Here is an 11,726-nt window from a genome sequence, read left to right as displayed (position 1 = left end):
TAATCATCCCCTGCAACTGGCTTCGTCCACATCCGAGCAAGCGGTTGCGCAACAATAAAATCAAGCGCCACGTTCAGGATTGGACGAACCAATCACGGTTCACAAATGCGCGCACGTGATGAAAGACATTGCTACAAATCGCCGAGAAGATCTGTTGAAAAGAGAGGCGAATCTTGACTGCAAGCAGTCGGTTGCACAACTGCTCATGACTAGTTTGCAGGCACAATTCAGCCGCGTGCGACCAAGTTTCCCAACCGATAGCTCAGTTGCGGCCCTGACTTTTAGGCTCACCGAGCAAGCCCCTGTAAAAGATTGACGCGATAAATGTAACATTCACGAGGAAGAAAGACAAAAACCAAGATCAACGACCCATACGCAGTCACCTCTCGATGAACCGTGTGTTCATTATCCGGGTTGCGGGTCAACCGTGCTTGCAAAAAAATAAAGAAAATATAAAAGTCTCCTCCAATTCACGCCCTTTACGCATGCGCACTAACTCGACTACTTACTGCTCCCCCACTCGTGACTCAGCGACCAATAAAAACACGGCACATTCTACATTTTCATCCACATTCTACGTAAGTAAACAATAAATGTTTTTTTTTTTCATAGCCTATGTTGCATACCATTTGCATTGTCCCGTGTTTTTGTTTCTACCCGGGTAACCCATCCCCCCCCACCTCCCATTACCCCAGAGGACCGAGAGTTAACTGGACATGAGTACCAGGGCTTAATTTCAGCCGGGTCTGTCCGGGTTGGCGACCTGCTCATTATTTCTCCCGGCACACCACATCCAACATTTCCTCGCAATATGGGCTGTGGATACTCGGCACGTTGTTACCTACTCCAGGTCTACTAGCGACCCAGAAAAAAAAACATTCAATGAGAAATTAAGCCCTGATTGGTACCAAACTCTTAAGTTTGAATACATTTTTTGGACTTTGCATTATGTACACAGGCATGCATCCATATTATGAATGGCACACTGGTATAGTGTGCCGGGCACGGGCAGACACACACACACACGCACAAATGTACACCCGCTGTGTCTACTGCTGGGCTCCAGGCCGTAGGAAAATAGTGATCTCTTCTCTTCACAGTTTGTAAGACAAGATGAATAACGGGACGACCAGCCCCCGAGGTTCGCGATCATGAACGCAATTTAAACGTTTAACACTGTCACGGAAAAGCAAAATACAAACTCAAAACAGGTAAAGCACGACTCCGCAAGAACACGCAAACGACTTTAAGTGATGGCGCACACGGAGTAAAAACACTTCACGGCATGGTAATGGAATGGTCATCAGATCAAAGCAAATGGATGATTGCACTACACGTCTGACATGGAATTCTCCTCCGTCAATGCTTTCTGTGGCCCCAAGAAAAGTTGCACATGCACACCAGCTTGTGATCTCTAATCCAGTGCGGTTCTTTGCAGAATGATGCGGTCCAGTGCGATGTGGTGAAATCTGTCGATGCAAATTGCATGGTGCATGTGCGTGTTACGCCCATTCTTTGCTGCGCATTCCATTTCACTGGGGATGCTGCTGAGGTGATATGGTCATCGCACTGGACTTGCAATGAGAGGTCACCAGTTCAATTCATCTCCCGGAGTGGCAGTTGAAACAAAGGGCGAGTTTTTAATCCCCCCCCCTCCCATCGCCTCTGTCCACCCAGCAGTATAGATGACTACACCACAGTCAAGTCGATCGGCAGGTCGCTTGTGGTGGGATAAAGTGTGGGTAATACCCATCTCTGGAAGAGCAGACCAAAATACCCTCTAATAGGGGCTCTCTAGAGCTCCCTCCAGTGGAAGCCCTTCTGCCAGCAGTGATGAGAGCAAGAAATTGCAGGGCTGCACCTTTCACCTTTGATTCTATTTCACCATTGTGTTAGAAAGCAGTTGCATCCAGACAGGTGCATTGCATTGCGAGGTGGCTCACGCCAAAAACAAATGTGGCACATCCACCACCACTACCACCACTTAACCGCTACCCCCACGTCAGTTATGGCGGTGTCTATGGAACGACGCAAATGAACCAGCGCGCGTGGCAGCGTTTACTCTCAATGGTGGAATGCATTCAGACGGTTGCATTGCATTGCGTTAAAAAGTGGCACACGCCACCAAAGGTGTCACAACGACACCACCAACACCGCCATGACGGTGTTTTACGCGACGACGTGATGATATTGGCGTGGCCATTGCTCCCCGTCCACGGCGTGGTGGTGCGCGACTCGCAGAACCTAGGCACAAGCGATCTCGTGGGTGAGGAACCTCTGCAGGCGCTCCATGTACTGCGCATGCAGCACCACGTCGTTGTGGCCGGCGCCCTCCACCCAGAGCGGTTCGGCGGGGCGACGGCAGCGCGCGTGGATGGCCATGCCGTGCGACAGGTCCACCACCTCGTCCTCCGTGCCGTGAATCACCAGCACGGGGGAGGAAACCTTGGAGATCTTCTCTATGCTGCAAACGGAAAAAAACGAGGAGGGAGACAGAGAGAAACTCATGCATTTAAAAAAAATGATGAAAAAGAAAAAACGACATGGATTCAGCGATGCTTTCCGACGTGCGTTTGTCCCTGAACGTATTGCGCAATCCAAATGACTTATTCTTCGTTGTGTAGGTTTTACAAACGTTTTGTCTCCCCCGCACGTCACTCCCGCACCTTGGGAAAGGGTCGAAGCAGTAGGTGCGAGCAATCCCTGGGAAGAGCACGCGCAGGCCGGACGCCAGCGGCGAGTGCAGCACTACGCCGGCGCACTCGTAGCGCGAGGCCAGGTCCACCGTGGGCACGGTGCCGATGCTCTGACCGTACAGCACCACCTTGTCCGGGGTTAGCCCGTACCTGCCCCAACACAGACACACATCACCACCTCCAGCATCTCAACAGGCCCTGGCTCCCCCCCCACCTCCCGAGGATGGCCTGGGGGACTCCATGTTTGGGAAGCGCATTCGAAAAATGTTTCTTATTATTTTTACTGTTACACTATTCCATGCTTTGTATCAAGTGTCTTTGCTCAGCAGCCAGTGATATTTCATTGCAGCACACACCCTCCCAAGTGCCATGACTCATTAGCTATTACAGTGTGTATACTAGGCGTGGGGAACGTTCGGCCCAATTCCACGCACGACATGTTTTTATACAGTTTTTAATTTTAGCACACTCAAGTCACTTCCGTTAAAGCAATGGACTCTTCATAGGCAGTCGACGCGAAGACTACTTCCCACGTCACTGTTACACACAACGGTCTGGAGACGCCCTCTGAAGCTACCTCGAGTGGAGTCTCTTCATAATAATAGTACAATTTGTAACACGCACAAATTTGCAGACGTAGTGGCCGCAACTCAGAGGCGCGGAGCCAAGCTCAGAGTCGCTCGAAAGTGTGATTGTAGAGGTGAGTTTTTAAGTCTCTCTTGAAGGAGGCGATTGAGGTGATGCTGCGAATGTGCAGAGGGATATCGTTCCAGACTGTTGGGGCTGCCAACAGTCTGGAACGATATCCCTCTGCCAGCAGCAGAGTGAGCAAGCAGTTGCAGGGCTGCACCTCTACCTTTAAATCTTATCGTTGGATAACAGCAAGATGTGTATCAATGTGTGGCTAGCTGAAGGTATTTACAAGTCCTATTTGTCATTCAGTAAGGAAAAGTTTTGTTTTCTTTTGCCCGCGGTATGAATGACCGTGGCCTGTGCTGGCTCGTTACCGCGTGCGAAGCGCCTGAAATGCGGCGTCGATGTCGGCGTAGAGGTTCCTTTCGGACGGCTTGCCCGAGCTGGCGCCATAGCCAGAGTAGTCGTAGGAGAAGACGTTACAGTTGAGTTTGGCTGCTAGATCGGCATAGAAGCCGCACATCTGGCCGAGGTCCACGGCGTTCCCATGTGAGAAGAGCAGAGTGCAGCGGGCCTGTGGGGTGGGTTGGAGGGGGGAGCCGGTGCAGGATGATCGATGTGTAAACATGCTCTGCGACATGAACAGTAATGTAGCATGATAGTTCATTTTAACACGCAGGAGGCTTTCGCGACCAATGTCATCCATAAGAGGTTTTTGGGTTAGATCGCGTAAATATATAAATGTGTCGTTAAAACACGACTAACGTTGAATTATCCAGCGATATGGTTTCAGTCCTGTCTAAAGGTCTTAATTTTGCTGTTGCCCCACGTACAATCCCTGTCGATGAGATCATTGCTGAAGTGGAATCAGCAGTTAGACACCTCCCCCACAATCAAGTTGAGATGACTCGGCATGAGGTTGCCAAAATAATTGAGAACAGCAAATTGCCAAAAACAAATATTAACTTCAGTGAAGCAAAAGCCTTAGGATAATTGAAAGCAAATAAAGATATCCAAATTCTTGCTGCTGATAAGGTCCGATCGACTAAAATCAAAGATTTACTCGATGAGGGTGCCTACCGTTAAATTAAACGAGACCCAACCTGCACCTTGGAACGTAAAACAACGGCAATCATTGCAAGGTCATCAATTCACAAGGAAGAGCAATACCTGATCAAACTAAGGGCATCAAAACCACCAAGACTTTATGGGCTACCAAAAATTTCCAAACCTGATGTCCCATTAAGACCCATTGTTAGTACAATAGGCTCTGCCACGTACAGATTAGCACAATACGTAATGAAACAAATACAGCCCTCTAAATGAGAAACCAGTTTAATCACGGGTGGCTGAAACAGATTATGACCCCCTGATATCACCGTTGCCAGCTCAGTGCTCTCACCTCTGAGGCACCTGGCCACCTCAATTGTCTAGGATCTTAGCGGTCAGCACTCCTCATTCCAGAGCCAAATAACAAAGGGTCCACGATTAATTTTCTAGGGCTGTCCTACCAATCTCTACAGCAGGGACCTTTCCAATTTCCTAAAGGTCCCTTTAATGTGGCTATTCAACCTCCCATAGAATTATTTGCAAGAGCTGACCCCTGTGAAATTGTAGGGGTATAATAACACGTCGGTTTAATGATTAATTTCAATGCTTAAAGCTCACGATACATGCATCGGACGTCGCATAAAACAATAACTGTCTTTAAAATGCTTGTTGTAATGGGTTCACTCAATTATTGAATCGAATCGCAACGCTGAATTGTGTTGCGATTCGATTGTGACTTGGGTCACCAAATTGACAAAAGGAAAATAAAAGAAAGTACAGCAATGGAGCAAAGAAATCAGAACAAACACAAATACCAATAACAACTGTATGACACGAGGAATAAAACATATCACAAACTTGATTCAACGTTAAATAAAAGCTAAATATAAAATTCCCTGCATAGCAAATCGGTTTAGCTAGATTACCTCCAGAATGATCACAGCACAAATTACAAAACTAAGCTGCAAAAAGTGAAGCATTGAACAGATATAGGGTGACAATTGTACTATTATGTAAACAAGCAATATTGCTCCTGAATTATTATTATTAATCTGCTAGCCGAGTTGCCCTTGAAAAAAGTTACATCGCTCAATGGGCTTTACTCGGGAAGGAAACCGGAGATTGTGAATGCGATTATTATTATTATTCCGAGTGGGCGACGAGCGCGCACCTGTGGGGAGGCGCGCACGTGCATGCAGGCGATGCGGTTGCCGCGCCGCGTGTGCGTCAGGAAGACGTCGATAGCGTCGAGGCGCGAGGACGTGTGCGGCCAGTCGGCGCGCTCCGTAAGCACGAGGCCGCAGCGCCCGCTCGCTCCATCTCCCTGCAGGCGGTACGACGGCGGCGACGGCGAGAACGCCAGCTTGGACACGATGCGGCTGGGCAGCGGCGGCCAGCACACGAGCCAGCAGAGCTCGCGGAACGAGGGGCCCTCACGCTCTCCCTCCGCCTCCATCTCTCTCACCGCCCTGCTATCGCACGGACGGACACATTGCCGAAATGCAGTTGCCGCAGACCAAAACAGGAGGATTTCTCCACAATTATGGCTGTCGCCTGATGAAGCTGGTTATATAATTACCGGCGAAACATGAAATGTTGTGGGTTTACTCTCCAAGACACTGGTGTGTGCTGAACTAGTACTGATTGCCATGTTTTGTTAACATCATAAATTGGTCCGTGGTCGGACCACATTGCTAGCACCTGCTGAGAGATCCTGGGTTTGAATCGAGTGTAGCGATTTTATGCGCTCACTCTGGTCAACAATGATTGCACAGTAAAAACTCTGTACGTTAAATTCGGTTTGGAACGTAATTTGCCGAAATACCAGCTGAGAAATAAAATGTATCAGTTTGGCTGTCAGGCGACGAACATATTTCTACAGCAGGGCATGTGAGGGGATGTTACCAGAGCCGCCCCCTTGCGGGCTCTTAGGATCATGTGACCAATCACTTCACCAAACATGCATCGGTTTCTGTCATGCAAACACTGAAGCTCATTCAGACATATTGTAATGTGTTAAAGTGCAGCCCTGCAATTATTTGTCTACGCCACTGCTAGTGGAATTGGCTCCGCTAGTTCTAGAGAGAGCATCTCTAGAGGGAATTTCATATAAGCCATCTCGAGGGAACATTGAGGCCAGATGTCTTCAAAGAGGTGGGAGCACCCACACTTTACCCTACCACATTCAACCTACCGATCGACTAACTGCTGGGTGGACAGAGGCAGTGGGGGGGGGGGGGGGGGAGTTAAGAAACTCGCCCACTGGTTGAATTGCCGCGCTATGACACATTAAATATAAACGTTTCAGACAATTCCTATATTTCGATTTAAAGCTTTCGTGACTGCAGGGATTCATCTTCTTGGTTCTTTCGGTAAAGTCACGTAGAAGGGAAGTAATAAAATAATAAAAATAAAACATAATAAAATAATTCTCACGACGTTTCGGCCACAACTCAAGCAGCCGTCCTCAGGTGAAGACCATTATTATGTTTTATTTTTATTATTTTATTACTTCCCTTCTACGTGACTTTACCGAAAGAACCAAGAAGATGAATTCCTATATTCTTTGCTAATTCAGTTCTCAGTATGCAGCATATGTGGAGCACTGCTCATTGGCTATGGAGGGCGTATAGTTAACATTTCTCACCCTGCTCGATTTGCTCTGCTGCTGCTGCTGCTGTTCAACTCACTCTTCGACCTTGAGCTCATTCAAATCCGAGCGTTCCTCATGCTCCACTTATTCGGTCCAGCGGAGGGCACACATCACCATCATCTACGGTTACAAAAGAGGGAATGTTTAATACACTGCTCGTCTTTCAGAGACATCATGCAGTTCACAGAATTAAATTGTCAGTAATTGACAGCCCTTTGTCAATCCACTTTTACATGAAGCCCTCGTCAAGTCATGTAGGTTGTGGCAGCGGTTGTTTGACCATACTTCACCAAGCTTGTCAGTAAATGGGGTGCTCGGAGCCAGTTCATACACTGCGTCTGGAATCAAATTCCGAACACTCAGTTTGTAGGGCAGGGTGCGAATCAGTGTGCTACGGCTCTACCCCATATCTCATCTACGTCAAGTCAAAAGATCACATTTTAATTATAACTGTGATTTAGGCGTCCGCACAACACTGCAGGGGCTACGCAGAGGACAGTGGATTGAAATCCATTGTTATTATTTTATTATTACACGTGTTTCTTAGGAAAGCCTAATTGAAGCTAAATTTTTAAAAGAGGGGGTGATGCTGTTATGTGCAATCCCAATTGATTAGCACGTTTGGTTGTATAAGGTGGAATGTTTGACAAATAACAACTACATTGGAAGTTTTTTTTTGCTATGGAAGTAAACTGTAGAAGCTGGAAGAAACCCATGCAGAACAGAGGGAGGACATTTAAACCCAGGCCCTTCTTGCTGTGGGACACAAGTGTCACGACCAAATCACCTGGAATGCACCCAATCCAATCAGATCTTAAAAAAAACCAGCATCAGTGAGCCTGTATCTCACCTAGATGGGTGAACACAACACAAAGCAATCGGTTATTGTAGGCTGCTACAGGGCGACATTGAGGACAGCAGAGGGCAGTGTAAGAAAATCTATTGTTGTTCTGTATTGCTGTTTATGTATGTATGTTGAACTTGATAATTGGTTTTTTACCCTTCTACCTGGCAACAAAACTGACACCTTTTTTACAAGGAGTCATGTTTGCATAGACCACAATACCTGCAGTCATAATGCAAACAAACAACATAACTCTGATAATGTGCACTGTCCTTGATTGGTCCACACCCGAGACAGCTTTCCTTAGAGCCTAGTCTCACATGGGTTGGACCAGATGACGCCAAAAGGCGCACAACTCAAAGACAATGCACCATCAGAGTATGAGAGCTCGGGGTAAGCATGTTGAACTTCTTTCGCACCGCACGTAGCCAACCGTGCTAATCGGAGGTGCGGGTAAGGACACTGAACTAAACATAAAAAAGCAGTTCATACATCTGCACCACAACTTCACTCGCCCACGCCAAGCTACGTAGTGAAGCGTGGAAAAATAACCCCCACGACCCTCACGGTGTGCGGAGGAGGCCCTCATCCATCGGCGGGTTGACGAAAGGGCTGTACATGCGCAATAGTAATTTCCAAATTTAAAAACAAGATTTAAATAAAATGGTCACGTCATCTGCCATCATGTCAATTATTGCACGGTACGGGTCAGGCTTGTGTCTCCTGCGAAAGACACGGTGTTGCAATCATTGCAAAGCAATGCAATTCGCCTTAAGTGTTGCAATTACCACCCTACTTGTGTTCAATAAACAGCAATGAATAAATACTGAGGAGACTCAGTATTTGGCATCAGAACATTGTAAGCCCCCCCCCAGCACAAAAGAGACATGCTGGGAAGAAAACGAGACAATTACAATATCCCGTGTTATTTTGTGATACTGTCGTTTGTTTATTTTTACAGCAATAACCCATTTGACTGCGATTTGCATGTGCTTCATCCTCATGTGACGAGGTCACATCACCATCACGAGAAGACAAAGAACAGAGGTCGCAATCGGGTACCCGATTCCCGTACCCTACCCGATACCCGGCTACCCGTACCCGGCCAGGTACGGGTACCCGTTTGCGACCCTGGTGCGGCCGGGTACGGGTACGGGTAGGCCGTGAGTCACTGGTGAGTAACCGTTTGTCACTCATTTCGGGTAGGGTACGGGTAGGGACCGGGTACCCGTGCCCGGCCGGGTACGGGTACCCATTTGCAACCCTGGTGCGGCCGGGTAGGGGTACGGGTAAGGAATCAAAACCCGTTTGCGACCTCTGACAAAGCCCCATAAAGGATCTCTATTTGTGAGGCCAGACCGTGGGGGTGCTCTACCTCCTTGCCAGAAATTGGGATGAGGTGCATTTGTTTCTTTATTAACTTTAAAAAAATGTGAACACAATTATTATTGAAGTGGAAAGTGTTGCTAAGATTTAAAAGCATGTTGTGAGTCACACCATGACACAGATGAATGCAGATGCTTGTGAGATGATCTACGGTTAAGTAGGGATTAATGGCGCAATGCACTACCCCTAAATTTCTGTACAAGATATGCCTATCCCATATCGCTATAATACTTTGTGAATGTTTATTCATTAATTTCGTGTCAATCATTACAACGTTGTGCCCATCACACCAACTTGTACATACATTATTGTACACAATGTTCCTGTAATCCCAAAATGGATGTGGCACACCAATATTATTTCCAGAAAAGTATTCGGCTGAAATCAAGCCCTACTTTTAAGGTGATCCACAGGCAGTTAACACGATTTGAATTTTTCTGTAGATAACAGATCAAATCCTCCGACTTGCAAACGATCTTATTATCGCGATAAAGTAATATCACAGTTACTCAAGTAAATAACACAATCGCAGTATATTTACTCTCAACGAGCATATGGAGTGGTGCTCTCGTGTGCCGATGACACTAATCCCACGGTGTTTATTCCACATTGCTATTGCTGGAGCCAGTCGACAACCAGAAAAAACTAGTCTCTTCTACAAGAAAACTACATCATCAGCAAATTTGCAGTGCTGTTGATTCCGGTATCGAGCCGCGACAGCGCATACAGCAATGTGATGACTGTGTCACTCCCAAAGTGCTAGTGTCACAGCGTCAGTGTCAAAGTGAGTGCCACTCAAAATGTGGTGTTGATGTCAACCCAAATATGGTCGTGGTGTCACAACGTGGTCACTGTGTCACCCACAATTCGGTTGTGGCGTCACAATGTGGTGGTGGTGTCACTCACAATGTGGTGGTCGTGTCACAACGTGGTGGCGTTGTAACTCACAATGTGGTGGTGGTGGTGTCACTCACAATGTGGTGGTGGTCGTGTCACAACGTGGTGGCGATGTAACTCACAATGTGGTGGTGTCACCCACAATTCGCTTGTGGTGTCACTCACAATGTGGTGGTGGTGGTGTCACTCACAATGTGGTGGTCGTGTCACAACGTGGTGGCGGTGTAACTCACAATGTGGTGGTGTCACTCACAATCTGGTTGTATATCTCGCAATGTGGTGGTGGTGTCACACTGTAAGGGTCACTCAATGCTGGTGATTGTCTCGCTAACATTGTGGTGATGTCCCAGTGCCCCTTGGCGCCCGTTACCCTCACCCCAACCCTCTTTATCCCTGTGGTTACGTTTATCATTATCAGCGTATCACCGATGCTATCACTGAAATACTAAGAACATTGCTATAATTACTGTTATTATTCAAATCTCCGTCAACCCAACTGCTAGATGGAAGGCGTCTTCCAAACCGTTTCGCTTGTGGCGGCTGCCCCCTTGACCATACTTCACCACGCCGGTCAGTGCAGCGTTGGTGGATGATTATTTAAACTATCGTGCTGCGATTACTACAAATAACATTGTAACAGTTTTCATTTTAACATTGCATATTACCATGTCCGGATAATGCTCGCCGTAATTAAAACACTAGGGATTGCAATTACAACAATGCGCGTATTATAACAGCGCAATACCTATTGTTAGTATTACAACACAGCTTATTATAGCACTGCGTTTTCTTATTTAAGTAGAATTGTTATCGCTAACTGCGCTGCGTTTAGGCCCCGGGTTGAAGGCCCGAGAGCCGGGCCTGGCGATGTGCACCGACTCGCACGACCCAGGAGCCGCGTCCTTCCCTCGTCTCCCTCCCTCACCCTCCTCGCTTCACCCCACGTCATCTCTACACTCTTCTCTTACCGTCTCCTCCTCCTCGTCGTCCTAGTCGTCCTCCCCTCGTCGTCCTCGCTCTCTCCTGAGCTCGCCCGAGTGCCCCGGGTCGGGCTTTTCAAAGGGACCGCGGCGATTTGTCGCTCGCGTCGGACCTCGCGAGTCACGTGGGCGCACGTGACGTAAACAACAGCGGTGCAGGGCGACCACGTGTCAACTGCCTCGCCCGAGCTACAGGAGGTCGTGGGTTCGATTCCAACACTGACTCCTGCTGCTGTATATTTGGAGTTTGCGTGTTTCTCATCATCATCATCGCGGTGGCGAGATGTTAACTACCTCGCCTCTGCTACAGGAGGTCGTGGGTTCGATCTCAACATTGACTCCTGCTGCTGTATATTTGGAGTTTGCGTGTCTCTCTCTCTCAGATCATCATCACGGTGGCTAGGAGATGTTAACTACCTCGCCTGGGCTACAGGAGGTCGTGGGTTCGATCCCAACATTGACTCCTGCTGCAGTATATTTGGAGTTTGCGTGTCTCTCTCTATCATGATCACGGTGGCGAGGAGATGTTAACTACCTCGCCTGGTATGCAGGAGGTCGTGGGTTCGATCTCAACACTGGCTCCTGCT

The 11,726-nt window shown here is 47.8% G+C and overlaps 1 protein-coding gene across 6 annotated transcripts; it reads right to left on the bottom strand.

Annotated features, from left to right (window-relative positions):
- Positions 1–1,142: 1,142 nt before the first annotated feature.
- LOC133352392 (alpha/beta hydrolase domain-containing protein 17C-like) lies at positions 1,143–11,260 on the bottom strand. 6 transcript variants are annotated; one of them, XM_061568004.1, is made up of 6 exons: positions 11,128–11,260; positions 7,027–7,152; positions 5,551–5,851; positions 3,704–3,903; positions 2,667–2,846; positions 1,143–2,464 (listed from the first exon to the last, which is right to left on the bottom strand). In XM_061568004.1, the coding sequence occupies exons 2-6, from the start codon at positions 7,086–7,088 to the stop codon at positions 2,245–2,247; spliced, it is 963 nt and encodes a 320-aa protein (XP_061423988.1). In that variant the 5' UTR covers positions 7,089–7,152; positions 11,128–11,260; the 3' UTR covers positions 1,143–2,244. The 6 variants fall into 6 exon arrangements, with proteins under 6 accessions (XP_061423988.1, XP_061423989.1, XP_061423993.1 ...); XM_061568005.1 differs by having other exon boundaries at positions 5,551–5,848; XM_061568009.1 differs by lacking the exon at positions 7,027–7,152 and having other exon boundaries at positions 5,551–5,848; positions 11,128–11,239.
- Positions 11,261–11,726: the final 466 nt, after the last annotated feature.

This window comes from Lethenteron reissneri, chromosome 40 (genome assembly GCF_015708825.2).
Source record: "Lethenteron reissneri isolate LAM-NWPU_2019-01 chromosome 40, ASM1570882v1, whole genome shotgun sequence".
NCBI classification, from domain to species: Eukaryota; Metazoa; Chordata; class Hyperoartia; order Petromyzontiformes; family Petromyzontidae; genus Lethenteron; species Lethenteron reissneri.
The sequence above is the reverse complement of the archived record's forward strand: the minus strand, read 5'-3'. Positions and strand labels throughout refer to the sequence as shown.

Coding starts and splice junctions, on each gene's coding strand:
- LOC133352392 (XM_061568004.1), bottom strand. CDS start 7,088: ATGAGCTCAAGGTCGAAGAGTGAGTTGAACAGCAGCAGCAGCAGCAGA. Junction 3,904..5,550: donor ACGTGCGCGCCTCCCCACAG/GTGCGCGCTCGT, acceptor CCCACCCCACAG/GCCCGCTGCACTCTGCTCTT. Junction 2,465..2,666: donor TGCTTCGACCCTTTCCCAAG/GTGCGGGAGTGA, acceptor TTCCGTTTGCAG/CATAGAGAAGATCTCCAAGG.